Below are 26,518 nucleotides of genomic sequence, written 5' to 3' on the forward strand. Positions count from 1 at the left end.
AGACGAATTGAACGTTATCTCATACTTATAAATAATTTAAACATTATACTCTTCAAATAGGTTATAATTTTTTCTAATAACTATACAATATTTATTAACACTTTAAAATCTTAAAAAATTTTAAAAAGACCACAATCTTTTATATTTTAACAATATTTTTATATTTGTATTTTTAAATTCAAATCATTGTCAAATAGTTAAAAAAAAATTTCTAAGCATCCCCAAAGTTACATAATATATACACACACAAATATATAAATAAGTTTCATAAAGTTATATCAACATAGATGCTTAATCCATCATCATGATTTTTATACTGAAACAATAAAAACTGTTATTTTAAGACTTTAAACACAAATTCCTAAACCCTTAACTCATTCACCCTAAATCTTAAGCAAATGAATCCCTCCATCCTAAATATATTTATTAAATAAAATTAAAAAGTAAATAAAAAATTAACTATAACTAACAATAGAGTCATATCAAAGTAATATTTATAATCTAAAACAGTACTAAATAAATTATGAGTAATCTAATTTCATAAAGCATATTTTCATATATTATTCATATATTATTTATATTTTTGATATAAAATATATTTTAATAATTTTTTATGCTAATTTTAATTCAATAAGTAAATATTATTTTTTATGACAAACTTGATTAATAAAATTTATTTAAATACCTAAAATAAAAAGATAACATAATATCAAATAACTATTTAAATTCATGTCTTTTTTAATAATTTTTTTTTATCTAAAAGTGATTTTGAGTAATATAATCTAAACGACTTTTTAGTTTACTACAATCCATTTTGATATAAAAACTTGACAAACATAAACCACGCTAATCTCAACTTACTTTTAATCAAAATCAATTTTATGCAAGCTCTCTTCTACAAACTTTCTTTTTCTTGAATTCATCCTTGGAAGATTGCTAACTATAAAATGAAGGTCAATCTTCAAGAGTGAATCTTCCAAATTTGATCACATAGAATCTTCTTTTTTTGTTGCCTTCTTATTTTGTAAAAATATATCATAATGAATGCTTATTTCCTTGATATGTTTCTTGTTTCAGATTCTATTAAGAATTTTCTGTAACACTTGGAATATATAATTAATGTACTCAATCAATTATATCTCAATCAAATGTTTGTCTTCATCAAGTTTATTAGATATTCTCTAAATTCAACAATTTCTCTTTTGATGACAAACATTCTGATTGATAATGTAGCAAGCTCCCCCAATCTATGTGCTTAAAACAATTATAGCAGCAAGTAAACATAGGTTTAATCTTCTCTCTTTTTTGTCATTAAGAAAGGAAAACAAAGCATTTGCATTACAACATTAGTCTAAATAGTCTAAAGACATATGAAAAAATAGCCATTACAGTCATACAACAACAGAATAGAAACAAGAGATTAGAACTAAAATAGTCTCTTAAAAACATAAAAACAGCAGCAGCAACAACAACAGTGAGAATACATAGAGAAATATCAAGACATGATGTGTCAAAACATCTCAATCAATTGTATAAGGGTTAAGTGCGATTTTGGTCCCTTACGTAGAGGTCAAAAATTTTTTTCGTCCCAACCTTATTTTGCATACAAAATCATCCCTAAAGTTTGTGTTTGTTTTAAAATGGTCCTTTTGACAAAAAAACTTTTTAAAGACAATTTCCCCCCCCCCTTTGGTTTGTTTCCCTTAATGTCATTCCCGCGAAATCTTTTCCTCCTCCTCAAATAACTCACAATGTTCCTGAACACACTTGGTATCTGAAAAGTTTGTGTGAAACTCTCGAAAACGTTCCTACGAAGAGAGTCTATGCTAGTGGTTGAAGACATTTGGTTGTTGAAAGTTCCACCGAGGGTGCGGTGTGACATTCGTGACTCATCTTAATCACTGCAGATAGTGGTTGTTGAGGTATAGTTACTTTCGATGCATTGTCGCTTCATGTCAACTATTTATTGAATTTGGGTGGTTTGAGCTTGACAACAATGTTGCTGCATTTGAGTTGTTTAAGGTTTAATGTGGGCTGCACTGACTGTGGATAAAGCTAGGGTTTGTGATGATCTATTTCTTTTCTTTCTTGTTTGTTATAGTAATGTATTATGTTGAATAACAGGGTTGTTTGAGCAGAAGATAGTGTACATTAACATGAGGGTACATCATGGGGTGCATTCGGATATGAAAATAGGATATTTAAGTATTTGAAGGGGCAAACTACAATTATCGAAGACATTAATGGCGATCGGTGGTCTGTGTTTGAGGCCTATGAAGAGTTAAGACAGTTTGGATACTTGCAGTCCAACATTGCAGCATTATGGTATAAAGATCTAACTGCAGATGATTCGGAGAATAATTTGAAGATGTTAAAAGGTGACTCAGATGTGATTGAAATGTGCAAAATAGCTGGGATGAGGGGCTTGGTAGAGTTGTTTGTGGTCCATGATGTTGGGGATGCGGAAGGGTTTCCAAAAGTTGGTTACATTGACGTAGGGGGAGTAACTGGGGTTGTTGAAAGTGAGGAACGTAATGGTGCTGGTCTTCATATAGTTGTTTTTTATGACCCTGTCGCTGAAGCAGTTGAGGGAAGTGGGGCACATAATAAGGAAAATTCAGGAGATTTAGGAGGTGGAGGATAGATTGGAGGAGATTGACATGAAACCAGTGATGAAGACAATGGTGACCCTAAATGTTCTCCGTCCAACGAGGAGGGGGATAGTGCAAATGACATACACTTTACTGACATTGAGGAAGAGTATGAATATGACAATGAATTTGTGGAAACTAATTATGTGCCAAAGATGGCTACTGCTGCCAAGGGAAAGAGGGTTGGGACAAGTCAGCTAAGTGATGAGGAAGGAGTAGATAGTGATGAATTAGAAATAGATCATATGATTGGTGGAGATGACTTAGAAGCTGATGATCATGAGGAGGATGCTGATGGTGGATTAGATTGTAGGGGTCAAAGGTTTCTAGTACATAAACCTCAAAAGGACATGACCAACTACAAATTGGAGGTAGAAACACTTTATGCATCTAGGCAAGAATTTAAGGATACTATGTTAACTTATACAGTTCATACAACTAGAAGTATCAAGTTTAAGAAGTGTGATTTGGTGAGGGTGAGGGTTGTTTGTCAGAAAGACTACCCTTTTTGGCTTTATGCACACAGGGTTAGGAAGGTGTCAACATGGCAATTAAGGAGCATGAATTTACAACATACTTGCATGCAAATACACAGGGTTGGCATAAAGTACTCCAAATGGCTAGGCAAGCAGTTTAAGAAGAAGGTGGAGTATAATCTAAGAATCAAGATAAAAGAGTTGGTGGCAAAGGCACACAAGAAGTGGAATCTGACTGTGACCAAATCGATGGCAGCAAAAACCAAGCAAGAGGCACTAAGCCAGATTCAGGGTGCATTTAGCAAGCAGTATAAGAGGATTAACGATTATTGTGATAAACTTCTAAGAGCAAATCCAGGGTCATCCATTGTCCTCAAAGTGATTCAATCCCCAGATTTTGCTCAGGAGATCCAGAACCCAAACTTGATGAACTACTGTGTATTCCAGAGATTGTATGTATGCTTTGATGCATGCAAGAAAAGCTTCCAACACTGTAGACCCTTTATTATTTTGGATGGATGCTTCCTAAAGGCTCTTCAGGGTGGCCAGCTGTTGAATGCAATAGGAAGAGACCCCAACGACCAAATCCTTCTGATTGCTTATGCGGTAGTTGAAGCAGAGACAAAGGACTCCTGGGTTTGGTTTCTTCACCATCTTGCTAATGATTTGGGGGTGAAAAAAATTGGAAGATGCATCTTCATGTCTAATCAGCAAAAGGTAATGATAAATTTAACATTAGTATGGTGTTTTAACAATAACGATTAGTTCAAATTAGATACAATGCCTACTGGACTAACATTGGCATGCTCACCTTTGTTTTATAGGAGTTGTTACTAGCTTTTGAGGAGGTCATACGAGGGGTGGAGAACAAATTCTGTGTGAGGCATCTGTAAAACAATTTCAGGAAGAAATTCCCTGGATTGGAGCTGAAGAACAGAATGTGGCAGTGTGCAAGGTCAACTTATTGGAAGGATTGGGAGAAGGAGATGAAATAATTGAGACTAAAGAATGAGGGGGCATTTTGACATTTAAACATCATTCCACCTAGGTTTTGGTCCCGTTCTATATTTACATTTCATTCAAAATGTGACACCCTTGTTAATAACTGATGAGCGGATAATTTATACGTTTTTTGGCATTATTTTTAGTATGTTTTTAGTAGGATCTAGTTACTTTTAGGGATGTTTTTATTAGTTTTTATGTTAAATTCATATTTCTGGACTTTACTATGAGTTTGTGTGATTTTCTGTGATTTCAGGTATTTTCTGGCTGAAATTGAGGGACTTGAGCAAAAATCAGATTCAGAGGTAGAAGAAAGACTATTGATGCTGTTGGATTCTGACCTCCCTGCACTTAAAGTGGATTTTCTGGAGCTACAGAACTCAAAATGGCACGTTTCTAATTGCGTTGGAAAGTAGACATCCAGGGCTTTCCAGAAATATATAATAGTCTATACTTTGGCCGAGTTTAGATGACGCAAAAGGGCGTTGAACGCCAGTTCTACGCTGCAGTCTGGAGTTAAACGCCAGAAACACATCACGAACCAGAGTTGAACGCCAGAAACACGTTACAAACTGGCGTTCAACTCCAAGAATGACCTCTCCACGTGTAAACTTCAAGCTCAGCCCAAGCACACACCAAGTGGTCCCCGGAAGTGGATTTATGCATCAATTACTTACTTCTGTAAACCCTAGTAACTAGTTTAGTATAAATAAGACTTTTTACTATTGTATTAGACATCTCGGGACGTTTAGTTCTTAGATCATGGGGGCTGGCCATTCGGCCATGCCTGGACCTTCATCACTTATGTATTTTCAAACGGTAGAGTTTCTGCACTCCATAGATTAAGGTGTGGAGCTCTGCTGTTCCTCATGATTTAATGCAAAGTACTACTGTTTTCTATTCAACTCAACTTATTCCGCTTCTAAGATATTCATTCGCACTTCAACATGAATGTGATGAACGTGACAATCATCATCATTCCCTATGAACGCGTGCCTGACAACTACTTCCGTTCTACCTTAGATTGAATGAGTATCTCTTGGATCTCTTAATCAGAATCTTCGTGGTATAAGCTAGATTGATGGTGGCATTCATGAGAATCCGGAAAGTCTAAACCTTGTCTGTGGTATTCCGAGTAGGATTCAGGGATTGAATGACTGTGACAAAAATTTTTCTTAATCATTTTCAAAAATTTTTAAAAATATTTTTCAAAAATCTTTTTCTTAATTTTATCTCATAATTTTCGAAAATATCTTCAACAATTAATATTTTGATTCAAAAATTTCAAGTTTGTTACTTGCTTGTTAAGAAAGATTCAAACTTTAAGTTCTAGAATCATATCTTGTGATTTCTTGTGAATCAAGTCATTAATTGTGATTTTAAAAATCAAATCTTTTTCAAAACTAATTTCAATCATATCTTTTGAAAAATATCTTTTTATCTTATCGTTGTCAAAATCATATTTTTTTAAAACACATCTTTTTCAAAAATTTGATTTTAAAATATCTTCTCTAACTTCTTATCTTCTTATCTTTTCAAAATTGATTTTCAAATCTTTTTCAACTAACTAATTGACTTTTTGTTTGTTTCTTATCTTTTTCAAAACTACCTAACTAACTCTCTCTCTCTCTAATTTTCGAAAATCTCTTCCCTCTTTTTCAAAAATTCTTTTTAATTAACTAATTATTTCAATTTTTAATTTTAATTTGATTTCATTCCTAATTTTCGAAAATCACTAACCCCTTTTCAAAATTTTATTTTCGAAAATCCTCTTCCTCTTTCATCTCCTTCTATTTATTTATTCATCTACTTACACTTCATCTCACCCAAATTCGAACCTCCTCTTCCATCTGTGTTTGAATTTTCTCTTCTTCCCTTCTTTACATTACATTCTTTTCTTCTTCTATTCACAAAGGGGAACCTCTATACCTGGGTAAAAAGGATCCCTATTATTATTATTTTTCTGTTCCCTCTTTTTCATATGAGCAGGAGCAAGGATAAGAACATTCTTGTTGAAGCAGACCCTGAACCTGAAAGGACTCTGAAGAGGAAACTAAGAGAAGCTAAAATACAACAATCCAGAGATAACCTTACAGAAATTTTCGAACAGGAAGAGGAGATGGCAGCCGAAAATAATAATAATGCAAGGAGGATGCTTGGTGACTTTACTGCACCTAATTCCAATTTACATGGAAGAAGCATCTCCATCCCTACCATTGGAGCAAACAATTTTGAGCTGAAACCTCAATTAGTTTCTCTGATGCAACAAAACTGTAAGTTTCATGGACTTCCATCTGAAGATCCTTTTCAGTTCTTAACTGAATTCTTGCAGATCTGTGATACTGTTAAGACTAATGGAGTAGATCCTGAAGTCTACAGGCTCATGCTTTTCCCGTTTGCTGTAAGAGACAGAGCTAGAGTATGGTTGGACTCTCAACCTAAGGATAGCCTGAACTCTTGGGATAAGCTGGTCACGACTTTCTTAGCCAAGTTCTTTCCTCCTCAAAAGCTTAGTAAGCTTAGAGTGGATGTTCAAACCTTCAGACAGAAAGAAGATGAATCCCTCTATGAAGCTTGGGAGAGATACAAGCAACTGACCAAAAAGTGTCCTTCTGATATGCTTTCAGAATGGACCATCCTGGATATATTCTATGATGGTCTGTCTGAATTAGCTAAGATGTCATTGGATACTTCTGCAGGTGGATCCATTCACCTAAAGAAAATGCCTGCAGAAGCTCAAGAACTCATAGACATGGTTGCTAATAACCAGTTCATGTACACTTCTGAGAGGAATCCTGTGAGTAATGGGACGCCTCAGAAGAAGGGAGTTCTTGAAATTGATACTCTGAATGCCATATTGGCTCAGAATAAAATATTGACTCAGCAAGTCAATATGATTTCTCAGAGTCTGAATGGAATGTAAGCCGCATCTAACAGTACTCAAGAGGCATCTTCTGAAGAAGAAGCTTATGATCCTGAGAACCCTGCAATAGCAGAGGTGAATTACATGGGTGAACCTTATGGAAACACCTATAATCCCTCATGGAGAAATCATCCAAATTTCTCATGGAAAGATCAACAAAAGCCTCAACAAGGCTTTAATAATGGTGGAAGAAACAGGTTTAACAATAATAAACCTTTTCCATCATCTTCTCAGCAACAGACAGAGAACTCTGAACAAAATACCTTTAATTTAGCAAACTTAGTCTCTGATCTATCTAAGGCCACTCTGAGTTTCATGAATGAAACAAGGTCCTCCATTAGAAATTTGGAGGCACAAATGGGCCAGCTGAGTAAGAAGATCACTGAAACCCCTCCTAGTGCTCTCCCAAGCAATACAGAAGAAAATCCAAAAGGAGAGTGAAAGGCCATTGATATAACCATCATGGCCGAATCCAAAGAGGATGGGGAGGACGTGAATCCCAAGGAGGAAGACCTCCTGGGACGTCCAGTGATCAATAAGGAGTTCCCCTCTGAGGAACCAAAGGAATCTGAGGCTCATCTAGAGACCATAGAGATTCCATTGAACCTCCTTATGCCATTCATGAGCTCTGATGAGTATTCCTCTTCTGAAGAGAATGAAGATGTTACTGAAGAGCAAGTTGCCAAGTTCCTTGGTGCAATCATGAAGCTGAATGCCAATTTATTTGGTAATAAGACTTGGGGAGATGAACCTCCCCTGTTCACCAATGAACTAAATGCATTGGATCAAATGAGATTGCCTCAGAGGAAACAGGATCCTGGAAAGTTCCTAATACCTCGTACCATAGGCACCATAACCTTTGAGAAGGCTCTATGTGACCTTGGGTCAGGAATAAACCTCATGCCACTCTCTGTAATGGAGAAACTGGGAATCTTTGAGGTACAAGCTGCCAAAATCTCATTAGAGATGGCAGACAATTCCAGAAAATAGGCTTATGGACAAGTAGAGGACATATTAGTAAAGGTTGAAGGCCTTTACATCCCTGCTGATTTCATAATCCTAGACACTGGGAAGGATGAGGATGAATCCATCATCCTTGGAAGACCCTTCCTAGCCACAGCAAGAGCTGTGATTGATGTTGACAGAGGTGAACTAGTCCTTCAATTGAATGAGGACTCCCTTGTGTTTAAAACTCAAGGTTACCCTTCTGTAAACATGGAAAAGAGGCACAGTAAGCTTCTCTCAAAACAGAGTCAACCAGAGCCCCCACAGTCAAACTCTAAGTTTGGTGTTGAACTCCCATATCCAAACTCTAAGTTTGGTGTTGGGGAGTCTCAACAATGCTCTGAACATCTGTGAGGCTCCATGAGAGCCCACTGTCAAGCTATTGACATTAAAGAAGCGCTTGTTGGGAGGCAACCCAATTTTTATTTATCTTAATCTATTTTTATTTTTATTGTTTTTTTCATGTTTTATTAGGTTCATGATCATGTGGAGTCACAAAATAAATAGAAAAATCAAAAACAGAATCAAAAACAGCAGAAGAAAAATTACACCCTGGAGGAAGGGCTTACTGGCGTTTAAATGCCAGTAAGGAGCATCTGGCTGGCGTTCAACGCCAGAACAGAGCATGGATCTGGCGTTGAACGCCCAAAACAAGTAGCATCCTGGTGTTCAGACGCCAGGAATGCACACTGAGGAAAGCTGGCGCTGAACGCCAAAAACAAGCATCAATTCGGCGTTTAAACGCCAGAATTGCATGCAAAGGCATTTTACATGCCTAATGGGTGCAGGGATGCAAATCCTTGACACCTCAGGATCTGTGGACCCCACAAGATCAACTCAGGATCTGTGGACCCCACAGGATCCCCACTTACCACCACTCACTCTCTTCCCTCTTTTCAATGTTCATCCTCTCTTTCCAATAAACACTCTTCCCCAAAATTCTTCACCAATCACCTCAATCTCTCTTCCCTATCACTACTTCACCACTCACATCCATCCACTCTTCCCCATAAACCTACCTCATAAACTCCACCTACCTTCAAAATTCAAAATCAATTTCCCACCCAAACCCACCCCATATGGCCGAACCTTAACCCCCCTCCCCTCCCTATATAAAGCCCTCCATTCTTCCTCATTTTCACACAACACAACCCCATCTTCCCCTTCTTGGCCGAATACACCTCTCCCTCTTCTCCTCCATATTTTCTTCTTCTTCTTCATATATTCTTTCTTCTCTTGCTCGAGGGCGAGCAATATTCTAAGTTTGGTGTGGTAAAAGCATAAGCTTTTTTTTTGTCCATTACCATTGATGGCACCTAAGACTAGAGAATCCTCTAGAAAAGGGAAAGGGAAGACAAAAGCTTCCACCTCTGAGTCATGGGAGATGGAAAGATTCATCTCCAAAGCTTATCAAGACCACTTCTATGATGTTGTGGCCAAGAAGAAGGTGATCCCCGAGGTCCCTTTCAAGCTCAAGAGAAATGAGTATCCAGAGATCTGACATGAAATCCAAAGAAGAGGTTGGGAAGTTCTAACAAATCTCATCCAACAAGTCGGCATCCTAATGGTTCAAGAGTTCTATGCCAATGCATGGATCACTAAGAACCATGATCAAAGTAAGAACCCGAATCCAAAGAATTATATTACAATGGTTCGGGGGAAATACTTAGATTTTAGTCCAGAAAATGTGAGGTTGGCATTCAACTTGCCTATGATGCAAGGAGATGCACGCCCCTACACTAGAAGGGTCAACTTTGATCAAAGGTTGGGCCAAGTCCTCATGGACATATGTGTGGAAGGAGCTCAATGGAAGATTGACTCAAAAGGCAAATCGGTTCAACTTAGAAGACTAGACCTTAAGCCTGTGGCTAGAGGATGGTTGGAGTTCATCCAACGCTCCATCATCCCCACTAGCAACCGACCTGAAGTTACTGTGGATCGGGCCATCATGATCTATAGCATCATGATTGGAGAGGAAGTAGAAGTTCATGAAGTCATCTCCCTTGAACTCTACAAAATAGCCGAAAAGTCCTCTCCCTTGGCAAGGCTAGCTTTTCCTCATCTTATTTGCCATCTATGTTACTCAGCTGGAGCTTTCATAGAAGGAGACATTCCCATTGAGGAAGAGAAGCCCATCACTAAGAAAAGGATGGAGCAAAGAAGAGAGCCCACTCATGGAGCTCAAGAAACACGTGAGGAAGCTCATCATCAAGAAATCCCTGAGATACCTTAAGGGATGCACTTTCTTCCACAGAATTTTTGGGAGCAAATCAACACCTCCCTAGGAGAATTAAGTTCCAACATGGGACAACTAAGGGTGGAACATCAAGAGCACTCCATCATACTCCATGAAATTAGAGAAGATCTAGAGCAATGAGGGAGGAGCAACAAAGACAAGGAAGAGACAGAGAAGAGCTCAAGGACATCATTGGTTCCTCAAGAAGGAAACGCCACCATCACTAAGGTGGACTCATTCCTTGTTCTTAAATTCTCTGTTTTTCGTTTTCTTTATGTTAAGTGCTTATCTATGTTAGTGTCTTATTACATGATCATTAGTATTTAGTAACTATGTCTTAAAGTTATGAATGTCCTATGAATCCATCACCTCTCTTAAATGAAAACTGTTTTAATTCAAAAGAACAAGAAGTACATGAGTTTTGAATTTATCCTTGAACTTAGTTTAATTATATTGATGTGGTGACAATACTTTTATTTTCTGAATGAATGCTTGAACAGTGCATATGTCTTTTTGAAGTTGTTGTTTAAGAATGTTAAATATGTTGGCTCTTGAAAGAATGATGACAAGGAGACATGTTATTTGATAATCTGAAAAATCATAAAAATGATTCTTGAAGCAAGAAAAAGAAGTGAATACAAAAGCTTGCAAAAAAAATGGCGAAAAAAAAGAAGAAAAAAGAAAAAGCAAGCAGAAAAAGCCAAAAGCTCTTAAAATCAAAAGGCAAGAGCAAAAAGCCAATAGCCCTTAAAACCAAAAGGCAAGGGTAATAAAAAGGATCCCAAGGCTTTGAGCATCAGTGGATAGGAGGGCCTAAAGGAATAAAATCCTGGTCTAAGCGGCTAAACCAAGCTGTCCCTAACCAACCAAGCTGTCCCTAACCATGTGCTTGTGGCGTGAAGGTGTCAAGTGAAAACTTGAGACTGAGCGGTTAAAGTCAAAGTCCAAAGCAAAAGAAGAGTGTGCTTAAGAAACCTGGACACCTCTAATTGGGGACTTTAGCAAAGCTGAGTCACAATCTGAAAAGGTTCACCCAGTTATGTGTCTGTGGCATTTATGTATCCGGTGGTAATACTGGAAAACAAAGTGCTTAGGGCCACGGCCAAGAATCATAAAGTAGCTGTGTTCAAGAATCAACATACTGAACTAGGAGAATCAATAACACTATCTGAACTCTGAGTTCCTATAGAAGCCAATCATTCTGAACTTCAATGGATAAAGTGAGATGCCAAAACTATTCAAGAGGCAAAAAGCTACAAGTCCCGCTCATCTGATTGGAGCTATGTTTCATTGATAGTTTAGAATTTATAGTATATTCTCTTCTTTTTATCCTATTTGATTTTCAGTTGCTTGGGGACAAGCAACAATTTAAGTTTGGTGTTGTGATGAGCGGATAATTTATACGCTTTTTGGCATTGTTTTTAGTATGTTTTTAGTAGGATCTAGTTACTTTTAGGGATGTTTTTATTAGTTTTTATGTTAAATTCACATTTCTGGACTTTACTATGAGTTTGTGTGTTTTTCTGTGATTTCAGGTATTTTCTGGCTGAAATTGAGGGACTTGAGCAAAAATCAGATTCAGAGGTAGAAGAAGGACTGCTGATGCTGTTGGATTCTGACCTCCCTGCACTCAAAGTGGATTTTCTGGAGCTACAGAACTCAAAATGGCGCGCTTTCAATTGTGTTGGAAAGTAGACATCCAGGGCTTTCCAGCAATATATAATAGTTCATACTTTGGCCGAGTTTAGACGACGCAAAAGGGCGTTGAACGCTAGTTCTACGCTGCAGTCTGGAGTTAAACGCCAAAAACACGTCACGAACCAGAGTTGAACGCCAGAAACACGTTACAAACTGGCGTTCAACTCCAAGAATGACCTCTCCATGTGTAAACTTCAAGCTCAGCCCAAGCACACACCAAGTGGGCTCCGGAAGTGGATTTATGCATCAATTACTTACTTCTGTAAACCCTAGTAACTAGTTTAGTATAAATAGGACTTTTTACTATTGTATTAGACATCTCGGGACGTGTAGTTCTTAGATCGTGGAGGCTGGCCATTCGGCCATGCCTGGACCTTCATCACTTATGTATTTTTAAATGGTAGAGTTTCTGCACTCCATAGATTAAGGTGTGGAGCTCTGCTGTTCCTCATGATTTAATGCAAAGTACTACTATTTTCTATTCAACTCAACTTATTCCGCTTCTAAGATATTCATTCACACTTCAACATGAATGTGATGAACGTGACAATCATCATCATTCCCTATGAACGCGTGCCTGACAACCACTTCCGTTCTACCTTAGATTGAATGAGTATCTCTTGGATCTCTTAATCAGAATCTTCGTGGTATAAGCTAGATTGATGGCGGCATTCATGAGAATCCGGAAAGTCTAAACCTTGTCTGTGGTATTCCGAGTAGGATTCAGGGATTGAATGACTGTGACGAGCTTCAAACTCGCGAGTTCTGGGTGTAGTGACAGACGCAAAAGGATAGTAAATCCTATTCCAGTATGATCGAGAACCTCCAGATGATTAGCCATGCAGTGACAGCGCATTGGACCATTTTCACAGAGAGGATGGGATGTAGCCATTGACAGCGGTGATGCCTCCAGATGATTAGCCATGCAGTGACAGCGCATCGGACCATTTTCACAGAGAGGATGAGATGTAGCCATTGACAACGGTGATGCCCTTACATAAAGTTAGCCATGGAAAGGAGTAAGACTGATTGGATGAAGATAGCAGGAAAGCAGATGTTCAGAGGAACGAAAGCATCTCTATACGCTTATCTGAAATTCTAACCAATGAATTACATAAGTATTTCTATCTTTATTTTCTGTTTATTTATTCAAAAATTCCATAACCATTTGATATCCGCCTGACTGAGATTTACAAGGTGACCATAGCTCGCTTCATACCGACAATCTCCGTGGGATCGACCCTTACTCACGTAAGGTTTTATTACTTGGACGACCCAGTGCACTTGCTGGTTAGTTGTGCGAAGTTGTGAAGTTATGCTTGGACCATGGTATTGTGCACCAGTTTGTTGGCGCCATTACCAGGGAGAGAACGAACAACAAATTTTACAACCTCAGAGTAACAATTTCGCATACCAATAACATGAGTGAAAGTGTTAATATTGTCATGGTTGAGGCAAGATAAAAACCTATTGTAACTATGTTTGAGGACATTAGGGTGTATCTCATGACTAGATGGACTGTCAATAGAGATAGAATTTAACTGTACCAGGGAAATATCATGCCAATAATTAGGAAGAAATTGGAGAAAAGAGCAAAGTTAGCTAGGGACTGGAGGCCATATTAGTCAGCTGCTAGTAAATATGAGGTGATGTGTGGGTTAGATAAATTTGTTGTGGATCTGGCTACTTCTGAGTGTTCTTGCAGGAGGTGACAGATGAGCGGGATACCATGTCTTCATGCCATCAGTTGTATCACCTTCAAGGGGATGGATTTGGAATCCTATGTGGATGACTACTACAAGAAGGATGCTTAACTAAAGTGCTACCAGGAAGTGATACACCCTCTGAACGAACCAGATCTATGGGAGAGAATCCGGTATAATGATGTCATGCCACTTCCATATAGGAGGCCAAGTCACATACCAGTGAAAAAGAGGAAGCGAGGTCCCGGAGATGAGAATAGAAGCCAGACTCACCTCTCCCGGAGGGGTCAAATTCAAAGATGCTCTGATTGTGGTGCTGTAGGACACAAGAAGGGGGGTTGCACAAAGCCTAAGAAGAGTGTATGTGCCATTATATTTTAGTGTTCTGTTTGGTTTATCTTATGTATTTAATTGTAATTCTTGTTATGAAATTGTTGTTTCCTTGATAGGTCCAAACCTCAACACCACAACCTGGCAAAGGTCCTAAGAGAGGTTGGAAATTTTCATGCTCACAATCCCTTGGTCAAACAGTTCAGAGAGGGAAAATTAGAAAGACTTCATTCTCATAACCTAACCCTCCAACAAGTCAGTCCAAGAAACCAGCAACTAGGCCCAAGAAATTAGCAGCTCAGCCCAATAATGCTTCAACTTAGCCCAAGATCCAAGCCCAGCCCAAAAAATCAGGTGCTGCACTAGTTCAATCCAATCCTAAAGCACCTTCAACCCAATCATTGGCCAAGAAGAAAAGTGCAGCAGCAGCAACCTCCTCCAACAAGAAACACTCACTCGGTCAACCAACTGAGAGAAAGAGGCATTTTTCTGTCATCCAGACTGGTGCACCACATGTCCCTGGTGTACGAATTGTGAATCACACTTTTCACAACTCGTACAACTAACCAGTAAGTGTACTGGGTTGTCCAAGTAATACCTTAAGTGAGTAAGGGTCGAATCCCACGGAGATTGTTGGCTTGAAGCAATCTATGGTTATCTTGTAACTCTTAGTCAGGATATCAATTATATTTATCAGTTTGAATTGCGAGAAATAAAAGAGCATGAAATAAATACTTGTTCTGCAGTAATGGAGAATATGTTAGAGTTTTGGAGATGCTTTGTCTTCTGAATCTCTGCTTTCCCTAAGTCTTCTTCTTCACGCACGCAAGGTTCCTCCTATGGCAAGCTGTATGTTGGTGGATCACCGTTGTCAATGGCTACCATCCGTCCTCTCAGTGAAAATGCTCCAGGTGTGCTGTCACTGCCCGGCTAATCATCTGTCGGTTCTCACTTATGCTGGAATAGGATCCATTGGTCCTTTTGCGTCTGTCACTACGCCCAACCTTTGTGAGTTTGAAGCTCGTCATAGTCATTCAGTCCTTGAATCCTACTCAGAATACCACAGACAAGGTTTAGACTTTTCGGATTCTCAAGAATGCTGCCAATGGATTCTAGCTTATACCACGAAGATTCTGATTAAGGAACCCAAGAGATACTTATTCAATCTAATGTAGAACGGAGGTGGTTGTCAGGCATGCGTTCATAGGTTGAGAATGGTGATGAGTGTCACGGATCATCACATTCATCATATTGAAGTGTGAATAAATATCTTAGATAGAAACAAGCGTGTTTAAATGGAAAACAGAAGTAATTGTATTAATTCATCGAGACACAGCAGAGCTCCTCACCCCCAACAATGGAGTTTAGAGACTCATGCCGTCAAAGAGTACAACGTTCAGATCTAAAATGTCATGAGGTGTAAAATAAATCTCTAAAAGTTGTTTAAATACTAAGCTAGTAACCTAGGTTTACAGAAAATGAATAAACTAAGATAATTGGTGCAGAAATCCACTTATGGGGTCCACTTGGTGTGTGCTGGGGCTGAGACTTAAGCTTCTCACGTGCCTAGGCTGTTTCTGGAGTTGAACGCCAGGTTGTAACTTGTTTCTGGCATTCAACTCCAATTTGTAACCTGTTTCTGGCGTTTGACGCCAGACTGCAACATGGAACTGGCATTGAACGCCAGTTTACATCATCTATCCTTGAGCAAAGTATGGACTATTATATATTTCTGGAAAGCCCTTGATGTCTACTTTCCAACGCAATTGAGAGCGCGCCATTTGGACTCTTGTAGCTCCAAAAAATCTATTTCGAGTGCAGGGAGGTTAGAATCCAACAGCATCTGCAGTCCTTTTTCAGCCTGAATCAGATTTTTGCTCTGCTCCCTCAATTTCAGCCAGAAAATACCTGAAATTATAGAAAAACACACAAACTCATAGTAAAGTCCAGAAATATGATTTTTATTTAAAAACTAATAAAAATATAATAAAAACTAACTAAATCATACTAAAAACATACTAAAAACAATGCCAAAAAGCGTATAAATTATCCGCTCATCACAACACCAAACTTAAATTGTTGCTTGTCCCCAAGCAACTAAAAACAAATTAGGATAAAAAGAAGAGAATATACAATGAATTCCAAAAACATCTATAAAGATCAGTCTTAATTAGATGAGCGGGGCTATTAGCTTTTTGCTTCTGAACAGTTTTGGCATCTCACTTTATCCTTTGAAGTTCAGAATGATTGGCATCTAGAGGAACTCAGAATTCAGATAGTGTTATTGATTCTCCTAGTTCAGTATGTTGATTCTTGAACACAGCTACTTTATGAGTCTTGGCCGTGGCCCTAAGCACTCTGTTTTCCAGTATTACCACCGGATACATACATGCCACAGACACATAACTGGGTGAACCTTTTCAGATTGTGACTCAGCTTTGCTAAAGTTCCCAATTAGAGGTGTCCAGGGTTCTTAAGCACACTCTGTTTTTGATTTGGACCTCGACTTTAACCGCTCAGTCTCAAGTTTTCACTTGACACCTTCACGCCACAAGCACATGGTTAGGGACAGCTTGGTTTAGCCGCTTAGGCCAGGATTTTATTCCTTTAGGCCCTCCTATCCACTGATGCTCAAAGCCTTGGATCCTTTTTATTACCCTTGCCTTTTGGTTTTAAGGGCTATTGGCTTTTTGCTCTTGCCTTTTAGTTTAAAGAGCTTTTGGCTTTTTCTGCTTGCTTTTTCTTTTTCTTGCTCTCTTTTTTTTCGCATTTTTTTTGCAAGCTTTGTTCTTCACTGCTTTTTCTTGCTTCAAGAATCATTTTTATGATTTTTCAAATTATCAAATAACATTTCTCCTTTTTCATCATTCTTTCAAGAGCCAATAATTTTAACATTCATAAACAACAAATTCAAAAGACATATGCACTGTTCAAGCATTCATTCAGAAAACAGAAAGTATTGCCACCACATCAAAATAATTAAACTATTTAAAATTTGAAATTCATGTACTTCTTTTTCTTTTTCAGAAAATATTTTTTTATTTAAGAAAGGTGATGGATTCATGGGACATTCATATCTTTAAGACATAGACACTTAAATACTAGAGATCATAGAATAAAGACACAATTATAAATAAAACATAAAGCATAATAAACGAAAAACAGGAAAATAAGAACAAGGAGATTAAGGAACGGGTCCACCTTAGTGAGGGTGGCGTCTTCCTCTTCTTGAAGAACCAATGGTGCTCTTGAGCTCCTCTATGTCTCTTCCTTGTCTTTGTTGATCCTAGTAGTTTTGTGGAGGGAAGTGCATCCCTTGAGGCATTAGTGGTTATAGAAAAACAAAAAAAAAAAAGCAATGCTTTTTCCACACCAAACTTAGAAGGTTTGCTCGTCCCCGAGCAAAAGAAAAGAGAAAGTAGTAGAAGAAGAAGAAAATGGAGGAGATGGGGGAAGAAGATGTATTCGGCCAAGTGGAAGAAGAGAGGGTTGTGTTGTGTGAAAATGAAGAAGGAAAGGTAGGGATCCTGTGGGTCAACAGATCAAGTGGGGTCAAGGACTTAACATCCCTGCTCCAATTAGGCGTGTAAAACGCCCTTGCTGTGCAATCCTGGCGTTTAACGCCAGACTGCTGCCTATTTCTGGCGTTAAACGCCCAAATGTAGCTTGTTTCTGGCGTTTAACACCAGGTAGATGCTTGTTTCTGGCGTTAAACGCCAGCTTGGTGCCTGTTTCTGGCGTTAAACGCCAGACAGATGCTTGTCTCTGGCGTTTAAACGCCAGAATACTCCTCCTCCAAGGTGTGCTATTTTTGTTGCTGTTTTTCATTCTGTTTTTGATTTTTTAGTAGTTTTTGTGACTTCACATGATCATCAACCTTAAGAAGACATAAAATAGCAATAGAAAATAAATAGATATAATTAAATAACATTGGTTGCCTCCCAACAAGCGCTTCTTTATTGTCTTTAGCTGGACCTTGCTGAGCTTTTAATCTAGCCTCATCCTTGAGCACTCTTGCTCAACATTGCCTTCAAGATAGTGCTTGATCCTCTGTCCATTAACAATGAACTTCTTATTAGAATCAATGTCTTGAAGCTCCACATAGCCATATGGTGACACACTTGTAATCACATATGGTCCCCTCCACCGGGATTTCAGTTTCCCGAGGAATAGCCTGAGCCTAGAGTTAAACAGCAGAACCTTCTATCCTGGTTCAAAGACTCTAGATGACAGCTTTCTGTCATGCCACCTTTTTGCTTTCTCTTTGTAAAGCTTGGCATTTTCGAAAGCAGTGAGTCTGAATTCCTCTAGCTCATTCAGCTGGAGGAATCTTTTTTCTCCAGCTAATTTGGCATCAAAGTTTAGGAATCTGGTTGCCCAGTAGGCTTTATGCTCCAGTTCCACGGGCAGATGACAGGCCTTACCATACACAAGCTGGTATGGAGAGGTCCCTATAGGAGTCTTGAATGCTGTTCTGTAAGCCCACAGAGCATCATCCAAGCTTCTTACCCAATCCTTTCTACGGGTACTTATAGTCCGTTCCAGGATTCTTTTTAGTTCTCTATTAGATACTTCAGCTTGCCCATTTGTCTGTGGATGATATGGAGTTGCCACCTTGTGGCTAATTCCATACCGGACCATAGCAGAGTACTAATTAGTGCTCTAGGGACACCAAACCTGCTGAAGATATGTTTTTGGAGGAACTTCAGCACTGTCTTAGTATCATTAGTGGGTGTGGCAATGGCCTCTATCCATTTGGATACATAGTCGACTGCCACCAGAATATAAGTGTTTGAGTATGATGGTGGGAAAGGCCCCATGAAGTCAATACCCCATACATCAAACAACTCAATCTTCAAGATCCCTTACTGAGGCATGGCGTAACTATGAGGCAGATTACCAGCTCTCTGGCAGCTGTCACAATTACGCACAAACTCTCGGGAGTCTTTATAGAGAGTGGGCCAGTAGAAGCCACATTGGAGAACTTTTGTAGCTGTTCGCTCACCTCCGAAATGTCCTCCATATTGTGATCCATGACAATGCCATAGGATCTTCTGTGCTTCTTCTCTAGGCACACACCTACGGATTATTCCGTCTGCACATCTCTTAAAGAGATATGGTTCATCCCACAAGTAGTACTTTGCATCAGTGATTAATTTTTTCTTTTGTTGCCTGCTGTACTCTTTGGGTATGAACCTTGCAACTTTATAGTTTGTAATGTCTGCAAACCATGGTGTTTCCTGAATGGCAAACAAATGCTCATCCGGAAAGGTTTCAGAGATCTCAATAGAGGGAAATGACGCCCCTTCTACTGGTTCTATCCGGGACAGATGATCAGCCACTTGGTTCTCTGTCCCTTTTTTGTCTCTTATTTCTATATCAAACTCTTGCAGAAGCAACACCCATCTTATGAGCCTGGGCTTTGAATCCTGCTTTGTGAGTAGATATTTAAGAGCAGCATGGTCAGTGTACACAATCACTTTTGATCCTACTAAGTATGATCTAAACTTGTCAATGGCATAAACCACTGCAAGCAATTCTTTTTCTGTGGTTGTGTAATTTTTCTGGGCATCATTTAAAACACGGCTAGCATAATAAATGACATGCAGAAGCTTGTTATGCCTCTGTCCCAGTGCTGCACCAATGGCATGGTCACTGGCATCACACATTAGTTCAAATGGTAATGTCCAGTCTGGTGCAGAAATAACTGGTGCTGTGACCAGCTTAGCTTTCAGGGTTTCAAATGCCTGCAGACACTCTGTGTCAAACACAAAGGGTGTGTCAGTAGCTAGCAGATTGCTCAGAGGTTTTGCGATTTTTGAAAAATCCTTTATAAACCTCCTATAGAATCCTGCATGCCCCAGAAAGCTTCTGATTGCCTTAACATTGGCAGGTGGTGGTAATTTTTCAATTACTTCCACTTTATCTTGATCCGCCTCTATTCCCTTGTTTGAAATTTTATGCCCAAGGACAATTCCTTCAGTCACCATAAAGTGACATTTTTCCCAATTTAAAACCAGGTTGGTCTCTTGGCATCTTTTCAGAACAAGTGCTAAATGGTCAAGGCAGGAGCTGAATGAGTCTCCAAATACTGAAAAGTCATCCATGAAGACTTCCAGAAATTTCTCTACCATATCAGAGAAGATAAAGAGCATGCACCTCTGAAAGGTTGCAGGTGCATTGCACAGACCAAAAGGCATCCTTCTGTAGGCAAACACTCCAGAAGGACATGTGAATGCTGTTTTCTCTTGGTCCTGTGGGTCTACTACAATCTGGTTGTAACCTGAATAGCCATCCAAAAAGCAGTAGTATTCATGACCTGCTAGTCTTTCTAGCATCTGGTCTATGAATGGTAAAGGAAAATGATCCTTTCTGGTGGCTGTATTGAGCCTTCTGTAGTCAATACACATGCGCCACCCTGTAACTGTTCTTGTAGGAACCAGTTCGTTTTTTTCATTATGAACCACTGTCATGCCTCCCCTTTTTGGCACAACTTGGACAGGGCTCACCCAGGGACTGTCAGAAATGGGATAAATAATCCCAGCCCCCAGTAACTTGGTGACCTCTTTCTGCACCACCTCCTTCATGGCTGGATTTAGCCGCCTTTGTGGTTGAACCACTGGCTTAGCATCATCCTCCAATAGGATCTTGTGCATGCATCTAGCTGGGCTTGTGCCCTTAAGGTCACTTATGGACCACCCAAGAGCTGTCTTGTGTGTCCTTAGCACTTGAAGTAGTGCTTCCTCTTCCAGTGGATTTAAAGCAGAGCTTATGATCACCGGAAAAGTGTCACCTTCTCCCAGAAATGCATATTTCAGGGATGGTGGTAATGGCTTGAGCTCGGGTTTAGGAGGTTTCTCCTCTTCCTGAGAAAGTTTCAGAGGTTCTTTCGATTCCTCTGAATCCTCCAAATCAGGCTGAACATCTTTAAAGATGTCTTCCAGCTCTGATTCGAGACTCGCAGCCATGTTGATCTCCTCTACTAAAGAGTCAATGAGATCAACTTTTATGCAGTCTTTTGGTGTGTCTGGATGCTGCATAGCCTTGACAGCATTCAAATTAAACTCATCCTCATTGACTCTCAGGGTTACTTCCCCCTTTTGGACATCAATGAGAGTTCGTCCAGTTGCTAGGAAAGGTCTTCCTAGAATGAGAGTAGCACTCTTGTGCTCTTCCATTTCCAGCACCACAAAGTCAGTGGGAAAGGCGAATGGCCCAACCCTGACGATCATGTCTTCAATCACGCCTGATGGGTATTTAATGGAGCCATCAGCAAGTTAGAGACATATCTGGGTTGGTTTGACTTCTTCAGTTAAACCAAGCTTTCTGATAGTGATGCAGGTATTAGATTGATGCTTGCCCCAAGATCACATAAAGCTGTCTTGGTGCAATTACCCTCTAATGTGCACGGTATCAGAAAGCTCCCGGGATCCTTAAGCTTTTCTGGGAAGCTTTTCAGAATGACTGCACTATATTCTTCAGTGAGGAGAACTCTTTCAGTTTCTCTCCAATCCTTCTTACGACTCAAGATCTCTTTCATGAACTTGGCATAAGAGGGTATTTGCTCAAGTGCCTCTGCAAACGGAATCTTTATTTCAAGAGTCCTGAGATAGTCTGCAAAGCGAGCAAATTGCTTATCCTGCTCCTCTTGGCGGAGTTTTTGAGGATAAGGCATCTTGCCTTTGTATTCCTTAACCTTAGTTCCTGCAGGTTTATTTCCTACAGAGGTGGTTGGAGAAGCCTTTTTAGAGGGGATGTTATCAGCACTTGTGTGTGTCTGATCCCTCACTGGCATTTGAATGCCAGAGTTAGAAGTTGGAGTGGCGTTGGACACCAACTCCTTATTTGTTCCTGGCGTTTGAACACCAGAACTGAGCATCCATTGGGCGTTTGACGCCAAATCCCTGCCTGTTTCTGGCATTTGAACGCCAGAGTTATTCCTCTCTGGGCTCTTACTGTCCTCAGAGGGATTTTGAATAGCAGTTTGTTCATTTCTTGGCTTCCTGCTGCCTTGAAGTGAGGTATTTAATGTTTTCCCACTTCTTAATTGAACTGCTTGGCACTCTTCTGTTATTTGTTTTGATAACTGCTGTTCTGTTTGCTTCAACTGTACTTCCATATTCAGATTAGCCATTCTTGTGTCTTGTAGTATCTCCTTGAATTCGGCCAGCTGTTTTGTTAGAAAGTCCAATTGCTGATTGAATTCAGTAATTTGTTCTGCAGGACTGAGTTCAGCAGTTACTGTTTTAGCCTCTTCTTTCCTGGAAGATTCACTGCTTAGGTACAGATGCTGATTTCTGGAAACTGTATCAATAAGCTCTTGAGCCTCTTCAATTATCTTTCTCATGTGTATAGATCCACCAGCTGAGTGGTCTAGAGAAATCTGAGCTTTCTCTGTAAGCCCGTAATAAAAGATGTCTAACTGCACCCATTCTGAGAACATTTCAGAGGGGCATTTTCTTAGCATCTCTCTGTATCTCTCTCAGGCATCATAAAGAGATTCATTATCTCCTTGTTTAAAGCCTTGGATGTCCAGCCTTAGCTGTGTCCTCCGTTTTGGAGGGAAGTATTGATTCAGAAATTTTTCTGACAACTTTTTCCATGTCCTTATGCTAGCCTTAGGTTGGTTATTTAACCATCTCTTAGCTTGGTCTTTTACAGCAAATGGGAACAGTAATAATCTGTAGACATCCTGATCTACTTCCTTATCATGTACTATGTCAGCAATTTGTAAAAATTGTGCCAGAAACTCTGTAGGTTCTTCCTGTGGAAGACCAGAATACTGGCAACTTTGCTGCATCATGATAATGAGCTGAGGATTCAACTCAAAGCTACTGACTCCAATGGAGGGTATACAGATACTGCTCCCATATGAAGCAGTAGTGGGGTTAGCATATGACCCCAGAGTCCTTCTGGATTGTTCATTTCCACTTAGGTCCATGATGGAGAAAGGGAGATGATGCGGATTGCAAATAAATTTTTTTTTTGAAAACCGAAATTAAAATAAAATAAAATAACTGAAAAATTTACTATATTTTCGATAATTAGAAGAAAAAGAAATAAAAGAAAATTGAAAACTAAATTAATTAAAAAGATTTGAGAAAAATATGGGTGAGGATTTTCGAAAAAAATGAAGAGAGAGAAATTGGTTAGGAAGTTTTGAAAAAGATATGTCTTAAAATTAAAGATACTTGTAAGAAAATAAAATAAAAAAGAAAAGAAAAGAAAAGATATGAAAATGATTTGATTTTAAGATTTGAAATTAGAAAAGATAAGATAAGCTAGGTAAGAGAAGATAAGGAATTTAAATTAAAAAGTGTTGAAATTTAAATTTTAAATTTGAAAATTAATTTTGAAATTTGAAATTTGAAATTTGAAATCTGAAATAAGATAAGATAAGATTTTGAAAAAGATATGATTTTTTTTTTTTGAAAAAGATTTGAATTTTGAAATTTTAAAACTAAGATAATATAAAATAAAAAATTTTAAAATAAAATATGAATTTTTTAAAAGGAAAATTCAAAAAATCAATTAAAATAAAGGGAAAAGATATTTTTGAATTTAATGAGGAAAGAGAAAAACAATAAAAAGACACAAAACTTAAAATTTTTAGATCTAATGCTCCTTATTTTCAAAAATTTTGGAGAGAAACACCAAGGAACACCAAACTTAAAAATTTTAAGATCAAAACACAAGGAAGACTCAAGAACACTTTGAAGACTCACAAGAACAGCAAGAATATGAAGATAGAACACCAAACTTAAAATTTTTAGAAAACCAAGATAAAATTTTCGAAAACTAAAGAAAAATCAACAAGAAAACACCAAACTTAAAGTTTGGCACAAGATTTATCCAAAGAAAAATTATGTTTTTGAAAAAGTTTTTTAAGAAGATAGCCAATTACCAAGAACATAAGCACCACGCTCTAGCCAATTGAGCTATAAATTTAAAGTGTTTTAACAAGGTGTCTAATGCATAAAAATATTTTATTATTATTTTTTTTTAGATACTAATAATTCTAGAATGCACAAGAAAAACAAGAAAAATCACAAAACAAGAAAAACTAAAGATCAAACAAGGAAAATAAACAAGAACAACTTGAAGATTAAGAAAGAATAATGAATACAAATTCGAAAATTTAAAAGAAAATAAAAACATGCAATTGACACCAAATTTAAAATATAAAACTAAACTCAAACAGAAAAACTCAATTATTAGTAAAAAAAAGAGAATTTCAAAAAAAAATTTTGAAAAAGAAAATAAGAATTCTAAAATTTTAACAAGAACAATAATAAAAGACTCCAAGACAAAACACAGATTAATAAAGAAAAATAAAAATTTTGAAAGATTTTTGAAAAGAAAGTAAAAGACTCTGACCCAAAAGACAAAATCTTCCTAATCTAAGCAACAGGATGAACCGTTAGTTGTTCAAACTCGAACAATCCCCGGCAACGGCGCCAAAAACTTGGTGCACGAATTGTGAATCACACTTTTCACAACTCGTACAACTAACCAGCAAGTGCACTGGGTCGTCCAAGTAATACCTTACGTAAGTAAGGGTCGAATCCCACGGAGATTGTTAGCTTGAAGCAATCTATGGTTATCTTGTAACTCTTAGTCAGGATATCAATTATATTTATCAGTTTGAATTGCGAGAAATAGAAGAGCATGAAATAAATACTTGTTCTGCAGTAATGGAGAATATGTTGGAGTTTTGGAGATGCTTTGTCTTCTGAATCTCTGCTTTCCCTCTGTCTTCTTCTTCATGCACGCAAGGTTCCTCCTATGGCAAGCTGTATATTGGTGGATCACCGTTGTCAATGGCTACCATCCGTCCTCTCAGTGAAAATGGTCCAGGTGCGCTATCACTGCCCGGCTAATCATCTGTCGGTTCTCACTCATGCTGGAATAGGATCCATTGGTTCTTTTGCATCTGTCACTACGCCCAACCTTTGTGAGTTTGAAGCTCGTCACAGTCATTCAGTCCTTGAATCCTACTCAGAATACCACAGACAAGGTTTAGACTTTCCGGATTCTCAAGAATGCTGCCAATGGATTCTAGCTTATATCACGAAGATTCTGATTAAGGAACCCAAGAGATACTTATTCAATCTAATGTAGAACGGAGGTGGTTGTCAGGCACGCGTTCATAGGTTGAGAATGGTGATGAGTGTCACGGATCATCACATTCATCATATTGAAGTGTGAATAAATATCTTAGATAGAAACAAGCGTGTTTGAATGGAAAACAGAAGTAATTGTATTAATTCATCGAGACACAGCAGAGCTCCTCACCCCCAACAATGGAGTTTAGAGACTCATGCCGTCAAAGAGTAAAAAGTTCAGATCTAAAATATCATGAGGTGCAAAATAAATCTCTAAAAGTTGTTTAAATACTAAGCTAGTAACCTAGGTTTACAGAAAATGAATAAACTAAGATAATTGGTGCAGAAATCCACTTCTGGGGTCCATTTGGTGTGTGCTGGGGCTGAGACTTAAGCTTCTCACGTTCCTAGGCTGTTTCTGGAGTTGAACACCAGGTTGTAACCTGTTTCTGGCGTTCAACTCCAATTTGTAACCTATTTCTGGCGTTTGACGCCAGACTGCAACATGAAACTGGCGTTGAACGCCAGTTTACGTCATTTATCCTTGAGCAAAGTATGGACTATTATATATTTCTGGAAAGCCCTGGATGTCTACTTTCTAACGCAATTAAGAGCGTGCCATTTGGACTTCTGTAGCTCCAGAAAATCCATTTCGAGTGCAGGGAGGTTAGAATCCAACAGCATCTGCAGTCCTTTTTCAGCCTGAATCAGATTTTTGCTCAGCTCCCTCAATTTCAGCCAGAAAATACCTGAAATTACAGAAAAATACACAAACTCATAGTAAAGTCCAGAAATGTGATTTTTATTTAAAAACTAATAAAAATATAATAAAAACTAACTAAATCATACTAAAAACATACTAAAAACAATGCCAAAAAGCGTATAAATTATCCGCTCATCAGTCCCTCTGCAGAAACTCAAGCTAATGGCACAATTACCTCCTAGCGAATGAGGAAATCTTTAGATTTTGCTTTTTATGGTTTTTCTGTTATGACTGTGTTACTAAGCTTGGAAACAATGTTTTGTTAAAGACTCCGAATATTGTTATTTGGTTCTAGGTTGTTAAGTGTTTTGAACTATCTTTATGCACACTATGTTGGATTATGTTTTTTGTTTAAGTGACATTACATCTACTATAACCTATGGTTTGGATTATGAATTGTGTTATCCATGGGTTGAATGGTCAATGTTTTAAGTTGTCTTGAATTGAATTTGGCCTTTAGGTCATTATGTCATTACCACATTTACAGATTTCATCCCTACATATTGCAATATAGAGCTTCTGATTTAAGCTTGGAAATTAAGACATCACTTTCATTCATAAATTCAAACAGGTTCATAAATGATACACCATTAAACCCATTGTAACATCACAAATTTTCCTATAAA

General features: G+C 38.2%; 1 protein-coding gene and 1 non-coding gene across 2 annotated transcripts; one reads left to right on the forward strand and one right to left on the reverse strand.

The window, feature by feature from the left end:
- Positions 1–2,806: 2,806 nt before the first annotated feature.
- LOC107647198 (uncharacterized) lies at positions 2,807–4,139 on the forward strand. The gene is made up of 2 exons (XM_016351311.2): positions 2,807–3,844; positions 4,032–4,139. Exons 1-2 carry the CDS (start codon positions 2,807–2,809, stop codon positions 4,137–4,139), a joined length of 1,146 nt encoding a protein of 381 aa, XP_016206797.2.
- Positions 4,140–6,644: 2,505 nt separating this feature from the next.
- Positions 6,645–6,752, reverse strand: LOC148562520 (small nucleolar RNA R71). Its single transcript, XR_015886859.1, has one exon. It is a non-coding gene; the product is annotated as a small nucleolar RNA R71 (small nucleolar RNA).
- Between the last annotated feature and the right edge of the window lie 19,766 nt (positions 6,753–26,518).

This window comes from Arachis ipaensis, chromosome B6, assembly GCF_059453495.1.
Source record: "Arachis ipaensis isolate K30076 ecotype BB chromosome B6, ASM5945349v1, whole genome shotgun sequence".
Lineage (NCBI taxonomy): Eukaryota > Viridiplantae > Streptophyta > Magnoliopsida > Fabales > Fabaceae > Arachis > Arachis ipaensis.